Source organism: Cryptomeria japonica, chromosome 5 (assembly GCF_030272615.1).
Source record: "Cryptomeria japonica chromosome 5, Sugi_1.0, whole genome shotgun sequence".
NCBI lineage: Eukaryota > Viridiplantae > Streptophyta > Pinopsida > Cupressales > Cupressaceae > Cryptomeria > Cryptomeria japonica.
In genome coordinates, this window is record NC_081409.1 from 203,146,578 (window position 1) to 203,160,063 (window position 13,486).

The following is a 13,486-nucleotide window of genomic DNA, read 5'->3' on the forward strand; positions in this document are numbered from 1 at the left end:
GCCAGTAGCTCAGTGGCAGAGCACTCCAGTGTATGGAAGGTCCTAGGTTTGAGTCCTAACTAGTCCATGTCTCAACATGATATCAAAACCACGTCCAGCATATGACAAAACATATGAAAAGTCCTATCCATATCCATGTCTCAACATCTTTAAATATTAATCCATCCTCACTTGTTAATACAAGACCAGTCATTACTTTTGTGTCATCTTGCATTGCATTGAAATAAAAATTGATGATTTGAATTTCAATTAATTTAAACAAATACGGCGATAGATAGACATAGCTGTATCATCCCGCCCATGGTGACACGCGTATTCTAAGCCAGCACACTCTCCCTAATAGTACACGTGGTACTGAAAATATACCTGCCATTGCTGCCGCTTCTCATGCAGTTACAAAGTCGACAAACCCTCACAAAAACCCTTATTCACATCCAAAATCTTTAATCCAACCGCAAACATTTACCAGTAAATTAGAGGAATAGCGAAGAAGCCATGAGATCGTCTGTAAAACAGCTGCTCAATGGAGGAATTCAGGTGTTCCAAATCAGGAAGACGCGAGCTCATATTTCGATATGCCGAAGCTTCTGCGCGCAGGTCTGAATTTATAGTTATAAAATTTGTTTCTTTGTGGTTATTTGCCAATTTGTAGCTAATTAGGGTTTGTCATTTGGCGGTGCAGGCGCAGGAAAGAGGCGAAAGCGAGGGCGGCAAAAGGAAATGGAAGGTGCCGGTGGAGAACGCCGACGAAGGTCATGAAGAGAGGTCTTCTTCAGTTTTGAAAGACGTGAAACAGCACTTGGTTAAGGAGATCGAAACGGCCAAGGACATGGTGAAAAATATCCCTGAAAAGACTAAAGAAACCAAGGAGGAAATCAAAGATCTGGGCGGCGTCGCTAAGGAGGCTGCCAAGAGAGATTTGCATAAAGTTGCTCAGAAGGTGGGGCTGGCCAAGGACGATTAAGTCTTTGGATTGTTTGGAAAGAGCTGTAAAGCGGAGTGTAGGGACTGAATTCATGAGTGCAGCTCTCATGGATTTTCTTGCAAGGAGACTTTTTGAATTGTGCGTATTGTGTAGATGATTGTATATAGAGTACCTTAGTATCCAGGTTTCAAACTGCACATCATCGAAGTATATAATATCTCTTTTATGTATGTTAATTTCTTGTTTATTATCTTAGCTGTTGTAATGTATGTGGATTCTTGTTTTGTTTTAAGCTAAATACTCTTTGATTGCTTGTTGAAGTTTTTTGTGACTGTTTTTTAATGTTATAGGTTTGATTAGTATTTAATAATGTATATTTGATTTTAATGGTTTACAATAGTTTATATATTTTAATCATATTCTAAGGTGGATTGTATAACGGTTGACAATAATTTATATATTTTAATTATATTTTGTGTGTATTGTATTTTTCAAAACTGGTTTAATGAAATCATTGTGTTTAGATTTCTTATTATATTTTGCGTGTATTGTATTTTCCAAAATTTGTTTATTGAAATTATTGTGTTTAGATTTCCATTAATGACATTAAAGGATGATTCTTTAGTCTCTTCAAAGACTCGAATAGTAGAGACATTTTGATATTTGATCTTCTTTATGTAGACCAAAGACACTCTCTCTCTACTCTCTTTAACTTGGTTTGTAGTTGTTTTACTTACACTTCCTATTCCTATTCTTTATTCTTTATTTTCATTTGCAATATTGGTCTAGCACATTAACATTAATTTAATTATCAATATATATGACCTATTTAATGTCAACTATTGATGTCTCATATTAGTTCTATGCATTAGAGCCTAAGTCTCTCTCTCTATATGAAAAATAAAAAAATAAAAAAATCATTAATAAGTAAAAATGTTTAATTTAATAAATATTTAAATTATTAACATTTTGGTTTGATGGTGTTAGTGTGGTTTTTTATTTTTTCTTAAATATATAATCAAGTTTTGCTTAGGTTATTTAGATTTGGTTATTAGGAAGGCATGAAATAATCTAATATTGGTCTTTCACACTCTCACATACATAAATAGGGTTAATTGGTAAAATTAATATATGACCTAATTGGTAAAATTAATATATGACCTATTTAAAATTATTAACATTTTGGTTTAATGATGTTAGTGTAGGTTTTTTTATTTATGTTTACATATATAATTAAGTTTTGCTTAGGTTATTTAGATTTTTGTTTAGGTTATTTAGATTTGGTTATTATGAAGGCATGGAATAATCCATTCGTGGCATAGGGTCAATATTGGTCTTTGGCATTCTCACATACATAAATAGGGTCAATATTGATCTAGCACATTAACATTAATTGATCTAGCACATTAACATTAATTTAAATATCAATATATGACTTATTTAACATCAATTATTGATGTCTCATATTAGGTATAGCATTAGAATCTAAGTCTCTCTCCACATATGAAAAATAAAAATTAAAAAAATCATTAATTAGTAAAACTGTTTAGTTTAATAAATATTTAAAATCATTAACATTTTTGTTTGATGGTGTTCTTATATATATAATTAAGTTGCTTATTATTTAGATTTGGTTATTATGAAGGCATGAAATAATCCATTTGTGGCATAGTAGTTGAGTCTCACACAATCTATATAATCTATATAATTAAGTTTTGCTTAGGTTATTTAGATTTGGTTATTATGAAGGCATCACAAAGTAGAGTCTCACACAATCTATTGGACACAACTATTATGCCATCTCTCATCTCTTATTTTTCATTAGTTGAATAGATACAACCATGTGATTTTAGCATTTATTAAGTAGGTAAAAATTCCATTTATTTTAGCATTTATCAAATAGGTAAAACTTTCACTTATTTTATATAGTTGGAGTTAGTATACTTTTTGGATGTATGTGCCACTATTTGTGCTATATATTCAACTCTCATTACTCTTCTTTATTTGTTATGTATTCAACTCTCTTCTTTATTAGTTAGGAAGAGAAAATGATTAGTTAGTAAGAGTAACGTGAGCTTTTCTTTTATACTCTATTATATATTGTCTTTCAATATCATCTCCTTTTTCAATTCTTATTATGAACATACACAGGATAACAATTGTACAATTATTATTCTAGGAAAACCTTCCTCTTGAAGGTAGAAAAACCTAGCAGCAAAGTGTCTCAATTACTTTCAATAGTATGTCTTTACAATGAATTGCTTTTACTCTTTGAAGCAATATGACAAAAATGGATGCACCCTAGACTGCAATAAGTAATACAATTTGTTGTAGAATTATGTACTGCATTTACTATCACACATATGACTATTGATATGCAATGGAGGATAAATGATCTGTTGTAAGTTGATCTGCTGGAGGAATGAATCGAACTGCTATATAATATATATTGACATGTTGTGATTTGACATAATTGTCTTCTTCAGTGTTTATATTTTGTAATATCCGATGAGGACATCTATTTTGAACATACACTGCTGTTCTGGAGGCTTCTGCCCATAGAAAAATCTGAAGGTCTTGATCATGAATCATAGCTTTAGCAGCTTCAACTATAGATATGTTCTTCCTTTCAGTAATCCCATTTTGTTGAGGGTTGTAAGGAACATAGAACTCCCTCTTGATCCCTGCCTCAATACAGAAATCATGAAAGCTACCCGAGGTGTATTCACCTCCATTGTCAGACCTTAGAATTTTAATTTTCTTTCCAATGATATTTTCTACAAGAGCTTTAAATTCTTTAAACCTACCTAGGACTTCATTAGACTCTTTAGACCTTAAGAAATAAATCCAAGTCTTCCTAGAGTAGTCATCTATAAAAGTTACATAATACAAACATCCACTTAGGGATGGAATTGACATTGGACCACATAAATCTGAATGTACAAGATCTAGTATTTCTTTAGATCTACTTTCACTGCTATGGAAAGAACTTTTAACATTTTTACCCATAGCACAACCTTTACAAGTACCATCATTTACATGAATGAGTTTAGTAATACCTTTTACCATCTTCTCCAAAGATGGAAGAGCCCTGAAGTGAAGATGTCCAAGTCTTCTGTGCCAGAGTTCGTTGGAACTTACATAATCATGAATAAGTGCTTGAACTGGGAGAGTGGAGAGTTTGTATAAACTCTCATGTCAATTTATGATCACACGAGCAGTCTTGATGTTGGAGTTCTTAGGCCAAGCAAGAACTCTTCCTTCAGAAAATGCAATTTGATATCCCTTATCCTCCAAGGCTGAAATAGATGCTAGGTTCCTCTTGATCCCTGGAACGAACAATACATCACTTAGGTGTAGAGAAATTCCTGATTCAAGTTTTAGAGATGTAGCACCAATTCCTCTTACAGCATAGCGTGCATCATCCCCAATGATGACTTGGAGATGTGAATCTTTCTCTACTAAATCAAAAAGGTACTCCCAATGACCAGTGATATGTCGAGAGGCTCCACTATCAATTAACCATGTATCACTGTCTGTAGCAACATTGCTTGATAATGCTGATATGAAAAGAAAACCATTGGAGTTATCTTCAACCTCCTTCTGAGATGGGACTTCATTGATGTTTGCTCCTTGATGATTAGGTCTTGTTAAGCAATCCTTTTCAAAGTGACCAAACTTGTCACATCTAAAACACTAGATGCAAGATAGATCTTTCTTCTTCTTCCTAGAGTCAGGTGCATAATCTGATTTGAAATCTCTATTCTTTTTAAAGTTGCCCTTCTTCCAGGGTGAACTCACAATAATGGTTCCCACTTTTTTGCCACTTTTGACACTGAGATGTACATTTTTTAAATAATCTTCAACTTCCGAGAACTATAACTTTTAAACTATTAAAAATTTGAAGATGATGTAAATTAGTGATTTCTAGAATTTTGTTTGTAGATTCTATATACATTTTTTTCAAATTTTTTTGAAGGATTTTTAAAAAAAATTTCCATCTCCCTCGAAAAGTAGTTTTTTACAACAAACTATATTTTTTAAGAGTGAGGTGCCTCCCGAAATGTATAACTTTTTTTCTATAAATGATAAAAGCTCAATTCTTTCAAATTTTGGTTTTTAACATCAATATCTAGGGCTTGCATTTCGTTTTATAGTGATATGTTCAATATTTTTCATTTTATAATGTTTTGAAGTCCGACTAGTCATAATTTAGACATAGGTTTATGTTTGAACACATAACTTGTTCTATATAAATTGAAATTCATTTTTTTTTTTTTGGTTAGAAAGAAGACATCAATACCAAGGGCATAGATATTTTTTAGAATTTTTTTGAATTAGTTTCTTATTTTTCCCAATGCGTTGAACAGAGAAGTTCATGTTCGATGAAAAACCAATTTTCCATAAAATTAAAAAAACAAGAACATAATAAATTCAAAATATAACAAAATTATACTCATTGGAAAGCTTGCTCTGAGTACTACAATCTAATGTTTTTGGGTTATCAAGATTATTTCATTCGTGCTTTGAACCAGAGCTCCGAAGTCATTAATTCTTCAAAATTCTGAAAATTTTTGGGAGAAACCTCAAATTAGAGGGTTCGAATGAACAGTACTTCGAGCGAATGGGGTTCGCTCGAATCCATTATGGTTTGAGCGAACCCCTATTCGCTCGAACCAATAGGCTTTATTTTGGCTCATACAAAGTCACTCGCGGTTCGAGCGAACCCAAGTCCGCAACGTGGTTCGCTCAAACTCCCAGGGGTAGTTCGAGTGAATACCACTATTTGGCTCGAACACCTAGAAAATCGAAGTTCCCACTTTCGCCAAATTCCTTCGTTGGCAAAAGTGGGAACCATCTTTGTGAATTCACCCTCCAATACTTTCACTTCTTGGTAGATTGAGCAGCAAGAACATGTGTATCTTCATTTTGAGAACTCTTGACGATTCCTCTGGTAGTCAATCTCGATTCTTCTTGAATACAATCTACTCGAAGTCAATAAAACTTAGGTAATTTTGACCTTCCACTTATGCTTTGAATAAATGGCTCCCATGAATGAGGCAAACCATTCAAGGCTAGCATGACAAGGTCTTTATCTATCACTTGATCCCCAATTGCGCATATTTGATCTCTCAATTCTAAAATTTTAATGAAGTAGGCGATGACTAAATCTCCTTTTGCCATCTTTACTTGGTGGAGTTGTTGTCTCAAGGTGAGAGCCCTACTTACGTTGTTAATATCATATAAACCTTCCAAGGTCTTGAATATATCTCTTGCAGTTGTCATCTTGGAGATGAGAGGTACCAAGTGATCCCTCACAGAGTCGATTAATATCTTCTTTTCTTTGATGGCATTCTTCTTGAATTGCAGTTTCTCCTCATGATTTTCAGGTTCGGATAAATCCTTCTCCTCTATGAATTGAAGAAGATCATTTATTCAAGTGTGATGAGCACTCTAAACTTCCATGAGGTAAAGTTAGATGTGCCTTCAAGCCTATCTTTGACTTTAAGACCATTCACCATTTTTGAGACTTAGAGATACTACTCGACGAAGAGAGAGGATAGAATACTTAGAGGTTGTATAGAATCTGATCACGACCTTCTTTCATCGTGGCTCTGATACCATGTTGAGACATGGACCAGCTAGGACTCAAACCTAGGACCTTCCATACGCTGCTGGAGTGCTCTACCACTGAGCTACTAGCCCCTCTTGGACCAGTCCATCGTCGGTCTAGGTGTGGCTTATTTCCAACACCAACAAAATGGAGTGTGTAGATATGATATCAAAATATTGTTGTTTAGCATAATTCATTTTATTATCCTATTTTTAAAGATATTTGAGATTAAAACATGGTATCAAAATCTTGTTGTCTGGTATAATTCATTTTATTATCCTATTTTTAAGATATTTGAGATTAAAAGATAGCTATTATTTTTCTCAAAATTTAGTATGTACTTATCTTACATTCTTAAATGATTTGGATAACTAGAATAATTTAAAGAAAAAATAAGAATCTATATACTCTAGTTTGCATATATGTGTTCTTGTGAGATCTAGGTGATTATAGTTTTTTGATAATTCTAGAGGGATTTCAGCCATTCTATAACATCTAAAATAATTGAGAAAGTTCAAATTGACTTTTATTTAACAAAAATAATTGTGATCAAAAGAATCAATTATAAAATGGGGATTTGAGAGAGATTCTAGAAAGTAATTGATATTTTATTGCATCTGTAGCCCAAATGATTTGGATAACTAGAATAATTTAAAGAAAAAATAAGAATCTATATAATATAGTTTGCATATTTGTATTCTTGTGAGATCTAGGTGATTATAGTTTTTTGATAATTCTAGAGGGATTTCAACCATTCTATAACATCTAAAATAATTGAGAAAGTTCAAATTGACTTTTATTTAACAAAAATAATTGTGATCAAAAGAATCAATTATAAAATGGGGATTTGAGAGAGATTCTAGAAAGTAATTGATATTTTATTGCATCTGTAGCCCAAATGAACATGATATTTTAGTGTATTTGTAGCTCAAATGAGAATGACCATCATGATATTTTAGTGCATTTCTAGCCCCGCCCCATTTTTACCTCCTCAATTGGAAACCCTAAAAAATAGGGGCTTCTATTTTTAGGAGAAGATTCCACATAATCCTTATAGTAGGAAAAAAAAATCCATGGGACCGCCTCTTCCTTAAAAGTAGAGCCTAAGCCCCTCCCATGAGACCCCTACCTTATAAGAAAACTATTCAAAAGTTGAAATTAGAGAATTTGACCTTTAATTATTATTTTTCTCTCAAATCATATTTCTAGTTGTACAATACAAACTATATAAAGTAAAAAAAATTTGTAACAATGAGTGCCACTACTGTAGTGGTGGCACTATTCATGAGACACCGCCATTTCCTCCCTTTGTGCACACTACTAGGTCATGCCAAGCCTCCACCACCTAGACAATGATTTGAAGAATATCCATAAAATAATATTTCATGAATATTTTTCTCAAATAGCAATTTTGTGCCAAAATTTTGGTAGTGTTTAGTTTTAAAAGAGCAATTTTGGTATATAAAAGAAATTTTATGATATTACATGATCTTTTGAGAATATTCTATTCAAATTAAATATTTTAATAATTTTTAAAATATTCCATCCAATGAAATTATCAATTTTTTAAAAATTTGACTTCTTTACTATCACAATCTTAAATAATTTTATAATCAAACTTTGAAGGTCTATAACTTGAAGATACAAACTTCATTTTTCATGCAATTATTTTTTGATTTAGGGTAGAATATCATGCTCTACAAACTGGTAAAATCATATTTCTAATTAGATGCTCTAAATTTTTAAAAATTGAAGATCCTAAAACTTTATTGCACAAATTTATTTTGAGATATTCTAGGAGGCATAACTTGTGTAAAGAAGCTCATTTTTTGGGTACTTTTTAATAGTTTTAAAATGGATGGAAATGAGGTTTCTAGGCCTTAGACTATAAATTAGGGTCACATTCACTTACCATTTTCGATCTATGGACCATTTCGTTAGGTTAACAATCTATAGGGAGTTTAGCTAGCTGTTTTCCCCTTAAAATACATCTACTTCAAAAACTACTATCATTCTAGTTGGGTGATGCAGGAGCATCCCTGGTTCTTGGTAATCTTGCATCAACTAAAAAAACATTTCTTTTTTTGTTTGATTTCTGTTTTGCAATTTCAACATTCCTTTCTACACTTTCTTGCATTTGCTCACCGGATCTTACGAAGATAGATTTTGATCAAGGACATAATCATCTACCTTATTCCTAATCCATAGAACTTTTGGATCTTTTTCTAGCAAGTTGTCGATTCTGGATTCCGAGATAGTTTCCTGGCTTAGAACATCGAAACCGCTTGGACCTATCTTGCTATTGGCGAACCTTGCAGATCCCTTCCATTGCTTGTGAAGCCTCTATGCGTTGTTCCAACGTTCCTTGGGGTGTGGTCGACCTTCCTTTTGGTTGACACTTCATCCTATGGATTTTTCAGAGGATTCTCATTGATGGAGACTAACTTGGTGGTTTTACACATTTCATCATGTTTATCATTGTTTGACTCTTCTTGGACCGAGGCAGACCCTCTAGACCATATAAATCAATGTAGTTTAGCTTTTAGTTACCAATTTTTAGAACCGAGAACATCTATCTTGAGGTTAACTAGTCTAGTGTTAACCAAGACTGTAATAGAGCATGTCTGTATCAAGCCAATGAGTTGAATCTTCTTGTCCGCATGTTGTCGGTCGATTGTAAATAGTTTTCATGATATAATCAATTAGTTTTGCATTGCCTCCATCATCTTGTCTTGCTTTCATTGTGTTTTACTGTTGTTGTATGGTCCGAATAGATACCATTGAGGTCCCTCCTAACCGTGATTGCACCAAGTTATATCCGAGCTAGGTTTCATTCTAGAGATTGTGTTGTCCTGAAGATTTTGTTGAGTGGCGAATTGTGGATCTGATCTAAAACTGCAGAGGATTGGTGTGAAGATGACACGAAGAGGAAATAGGAATGGTGGAGTGTGTGGGAATGCAGACCTTGTTGTAATGGAAATGTTGAGAGGAATTGCAGCCTGGTTGGAAGTGGTTGAAATGGCCCAGAGAAGAGGTTGACATATTGAAGATGTGAGTGAAGATGAAGAAGAATCTAAGCACCAATAGAACAAGTAGCAAATTCACCAATGATTAATCTAGATGAAGAAAGGTTCTTGAGGGTTTTGAGTAGGGCAAACACCAAACCACATTTTACCCCATCGGAGTATGATAAAAAGTTGGACTCATATGAATTAATGGATTGGATCTCAGAGATGAAGTATTTTGACTTTGAGAAGTGGAAGAAAGAAAGGTGAAATATGCCTATACTAGGTTGAAAGGTCATGCGTCTCTTTGGTGGGAACATTTCCAAGTTGATAGACATAGAAGAGGTAAAGAGAAGATCAAATCATGGGAGCGGATGGTTTCCAAGTTGAAATTGAAGTTCAGGTAAGTGCACAAAAATGATGTGCAAAAAGGGGGGTATAAGTGGATACCTTTTTTCTTAAATCAGGTGAACCTAAACTTGGAGGCAAAATTCGAACGTCATCCACTGAAAATATGAAGATAATCAAAGAACAAATATTATAGTACTCTGAATCTAGTTTCCAAACTACTAAATGTTTTAAAAATTGGATAATATTAAGGGGGTCAAACCTTTCACACATGAAAAATAGACCCTGATTTTTTTTTAAAACATAACATTGTGTCTGATGTGCGCATCAAAAAACTCATAGTTAGATTTAGTATTTTGACAAATCCTTTGACAAAAAGATAGTTAAGAGTGAGCACTAGAAGTTGTGTATTTTTTTTGTAATTTTTTCTTGTATTTTTTTTAATGATTTTTCCAATCGAACAGATCCTAAAAATAAGGTACATGTTCATGCGTGAAACATAACTTGCGCCAAAACAATCGAAAATACAATTTATTTATTTTTAAATTACAAAGAATCAAGTGCACTACAATAATATATAAAGTTTTTTTAAATTTGGATAAGTAGATCAAAATTTATTAAAAAAATGGTACACATGTCTTTGAGAACTATGGAGACATTGGTAAAAGAAATTCAATAATAATGTTATTGTTGTTCAAATTTTTTAAAAATTATATGGTTAGAAAGCTAAGAAGATGGGTCAAAATATGGTGACAATTTTAGAAATACCCACAAGTGCAAATCAGATGATGACAAAGTCGAGAAACCAAGTTGATAAAACAAAACACGTTGAAAAAAGGAGAGAAATGGAGGGAAATCAAAATTCCAACCCACAGATTTGTCATATAGGCCTATTCACAAGCCTAAATAGTCAAAAGTGTGCATGGGCTCCCAACTTCTACCCGTGTTTAAAATGTGGGTGTGTGCATACATATTTATATATGTATAATATGTTTTTTTTTTATTGGTAATGGGCCGAAGCTGATGAGGTGTACATACCTTACCCCCTTGTGGGATTTGAACTTGTGAGCTCCCTTTCAAGAACACAAGTTATCCACCATTAGGCCAACTCAGGTTGTACATGTATAATATGATATTTCATGTATATATATAAGTATATTTAATATGTATATAATATATAATATACATACATATATATTATATATACATACATACATACATACATACATACATATATAGTATATCTATATATGTATGTATGTATGTATGTACATGTATGTATGTATATATGTATGCATATATGTATATACATGTATATACACACACACACATATGTGTGTGTGTGTCTATAGTTTATATTATATATATGTAATATATAATATATAATATATTTGTTGGTGTTGGAAATAAGCCACACCTTGACCGACGATGGACTGGTCCAAGAGGGGTTAGTAGCTCAGTGTTAGAGCACTCCAACAGCGTATCTTAGGTTCTAGTTGTAATGCCCATACCCTAGTCGAATTTTTAAAACCCGTTTAACCTTGATTGACTTCCTATGTGGCATTCTCAAATGGTAGATTAACCGATATGCAATGTGTAGCTTAGATAATATAAATAAATTGTGCATACTTATTATTGTGCTTTTGCATCGATTTCCGTGTAAATGTACTTGTTCCTAACCCTTGTGATAAATCTTGATCTAACGTCTTCAATGAATATGTATTTGTATATGCATGCTTGTATGAATTCATGGGTGCAGGAGATTCGCAGGTACAACATCGCTTAGGGCAAGGTTCATCTCCTTTGGAATTTGCAAGGTTGAGTATGCTCTTTCATCTTTTGAATTCGGATTTAGTGGTCATATAACTCTCGTCTTGCCTTAGCCATGGTTAGGTGAGCATCGTGTGTGGATTCGTGGGGCTTGCGTTTCATTGGGATGCGTGTCGAGAGAATTGGAGGACTCCCTCGATTTGCGTGCCATGCGCGAGGTAAGTGAGGTTTGTGATCCTAAGTATCAAATTTAAATTTATGAGTAGACGTGCACATTAGTGATATGAAAATTTAAATAGGTGGTTTCTTTATATGAGTAATCACTAATTTAAGAGATTGCTTTAAATTGTTATTGTAGCAAGCTTAAGGTATTTAACTGAGGTTAGTGTGCTCATTTACGCATTTGTAACTTTTATGCATTTGTAATTGAGAAATTTGAATAAACAAGACTCTTGCATTAGATTAGTCCTTTATTTAAAAATGTCGCTTTATTAAGTTATATAGCGAGTTAATTTAATAGTTAATTTTAATAACTACGATTTTAATAAATTATGCATTTTAGAAAGGAAATTTTTTAAAGTCGTTTGGGAGATAATAATAAATTACTCATTTTCGCATTTGGAGGGAAAAGGAAAAAAAAAAAATTATTATTATTTAAAAGAAATTATTTCTTCTTACTTGTATAGTTGATAAAATATAAAAGTTTGATTTTCAGTAAATTAAATTAGAGTTGAATATGAAATAGAAGCTTTTAAATTTTAAAAGAAAAATGAACAAGGAGGGAATGAATGATTCCCATTTGGATTTTCATTTATTGTATTTTAGAAATAAAACCCTAAATTCGAAATTGAAAAGGAGGACAAAATTAGGGTTTCATTTTTAACCTAGTTTGTAAGCATTTTTGGGGGTTCTTTGGCTGGGGAGTTTTTTGGGGAAAAAATGGAGGGATTTGCATTGTAGCAGCAGATTGGGAAAGCTCTTCTTCAAGACTCATGCCCGGAAATATCATTACGAGGTAGGATTCGAATCCACTACCTTATTCATTTGTGGAATACAAAAATAGTCTTATCCTTGAATGATTTGGGGGTTTAGTTTTCAGTGTACTTTCAGACTTGGTTGTGCTTGAAATCAAACCTCATTTTGATGGATTTTGTGATTTTAAATTTGGTAGGAAAACTATCTCCATAATGGAGATTTTGGTATGAATCTGGAAATGTCTTTGAGGTGTTGTAATTCCTCATATCTTTGTGTGTATAAACCTGTTTGCATTTTAAAAAAAAAGAATGTTTATCATCAATATCATGAATACCCAAAATACAGTTCGTTCAAAACGAACTGGTTATTTCGAGTCTGTGCGTTTTATTCCTTTATTGTCATATTGTGGCGGCGTGTTGTCTTTTTTTTTACATTATATCGAACCTGTATGTTGAAAAAAAAAAAGGGATCTGGGTTATCGCACTGGGCGGAGGGCTTATGTAGAAGAAGCCTTTGTTTTGGGGTTGAAGGGCGGGGAGCGGAGCTCCACCCGCTCATCCTCCCCTCCCCCACTAACTCCCCTCTCTCCCCGCTAACTCCTTGTAGACCTCCCGCTTGCATGTGAACGCTGCCGGTGGCCGCGACACTGCGGTGGCCGCAGGGCGCCGCGGGCCTGCGGGCACCGCAGTGGCGCCGCCACGCTAAAATCCCCTGCGTTAGGGCTTCGCTTGGGGTTCGGGCGCTATGCCTTTTACTTAACTTAAAAAAAATGTTTTGTTGTATTAATTGTATTTTCATTCGGTATTTTAGGCATGGATTAAACTCAGTTTTGGGTTTTATTACATGGTA

General features: G+C 33.4%; 1 protein-coding gene across 1 annotated transcript; it reads left to right on the forward strand.

Annotated features, from left to right (window-relative positions):
- Positions 1-384: 384 nt before the first annotated feature.
- Positions 385-1,175, forward strand: LOC131051145 (uncharacterized). Its single transcript, XM_057985527.2, has 2 exons — positions 385-597; positions 683-1,175. Exons 1-2 carry the CDS (start codon positions 496-498, stop codon positions 962-964), a joined length of 384 nt encoding a protein of 127 aa, XP_057841510.2. The 5' UTR covers positions 385-495; the 3' UTR covers positions 965-1,175.
- The last annotated feature ends 12,311 nt before the right edge of the window (positions 1,176-13,486 follow it).

Bases quoted from the DNA above. Each gene is read 5' to 3' on its own strand.
- LOC131051145 (XM_057985527.2), top strand. From the start codon at position 496: ATGAGATCGTCTGTAAAACAGCTGCTCAATGGAGGAATTCAGGTGTTC. The intron at 598-682 runs GTCTGAATTTAT...TTGGCGGTGCAG, and splicing joins GCCGAAGCTTCTGCGCGCAG to GCGCAGGAAAGAGGCGAAAG.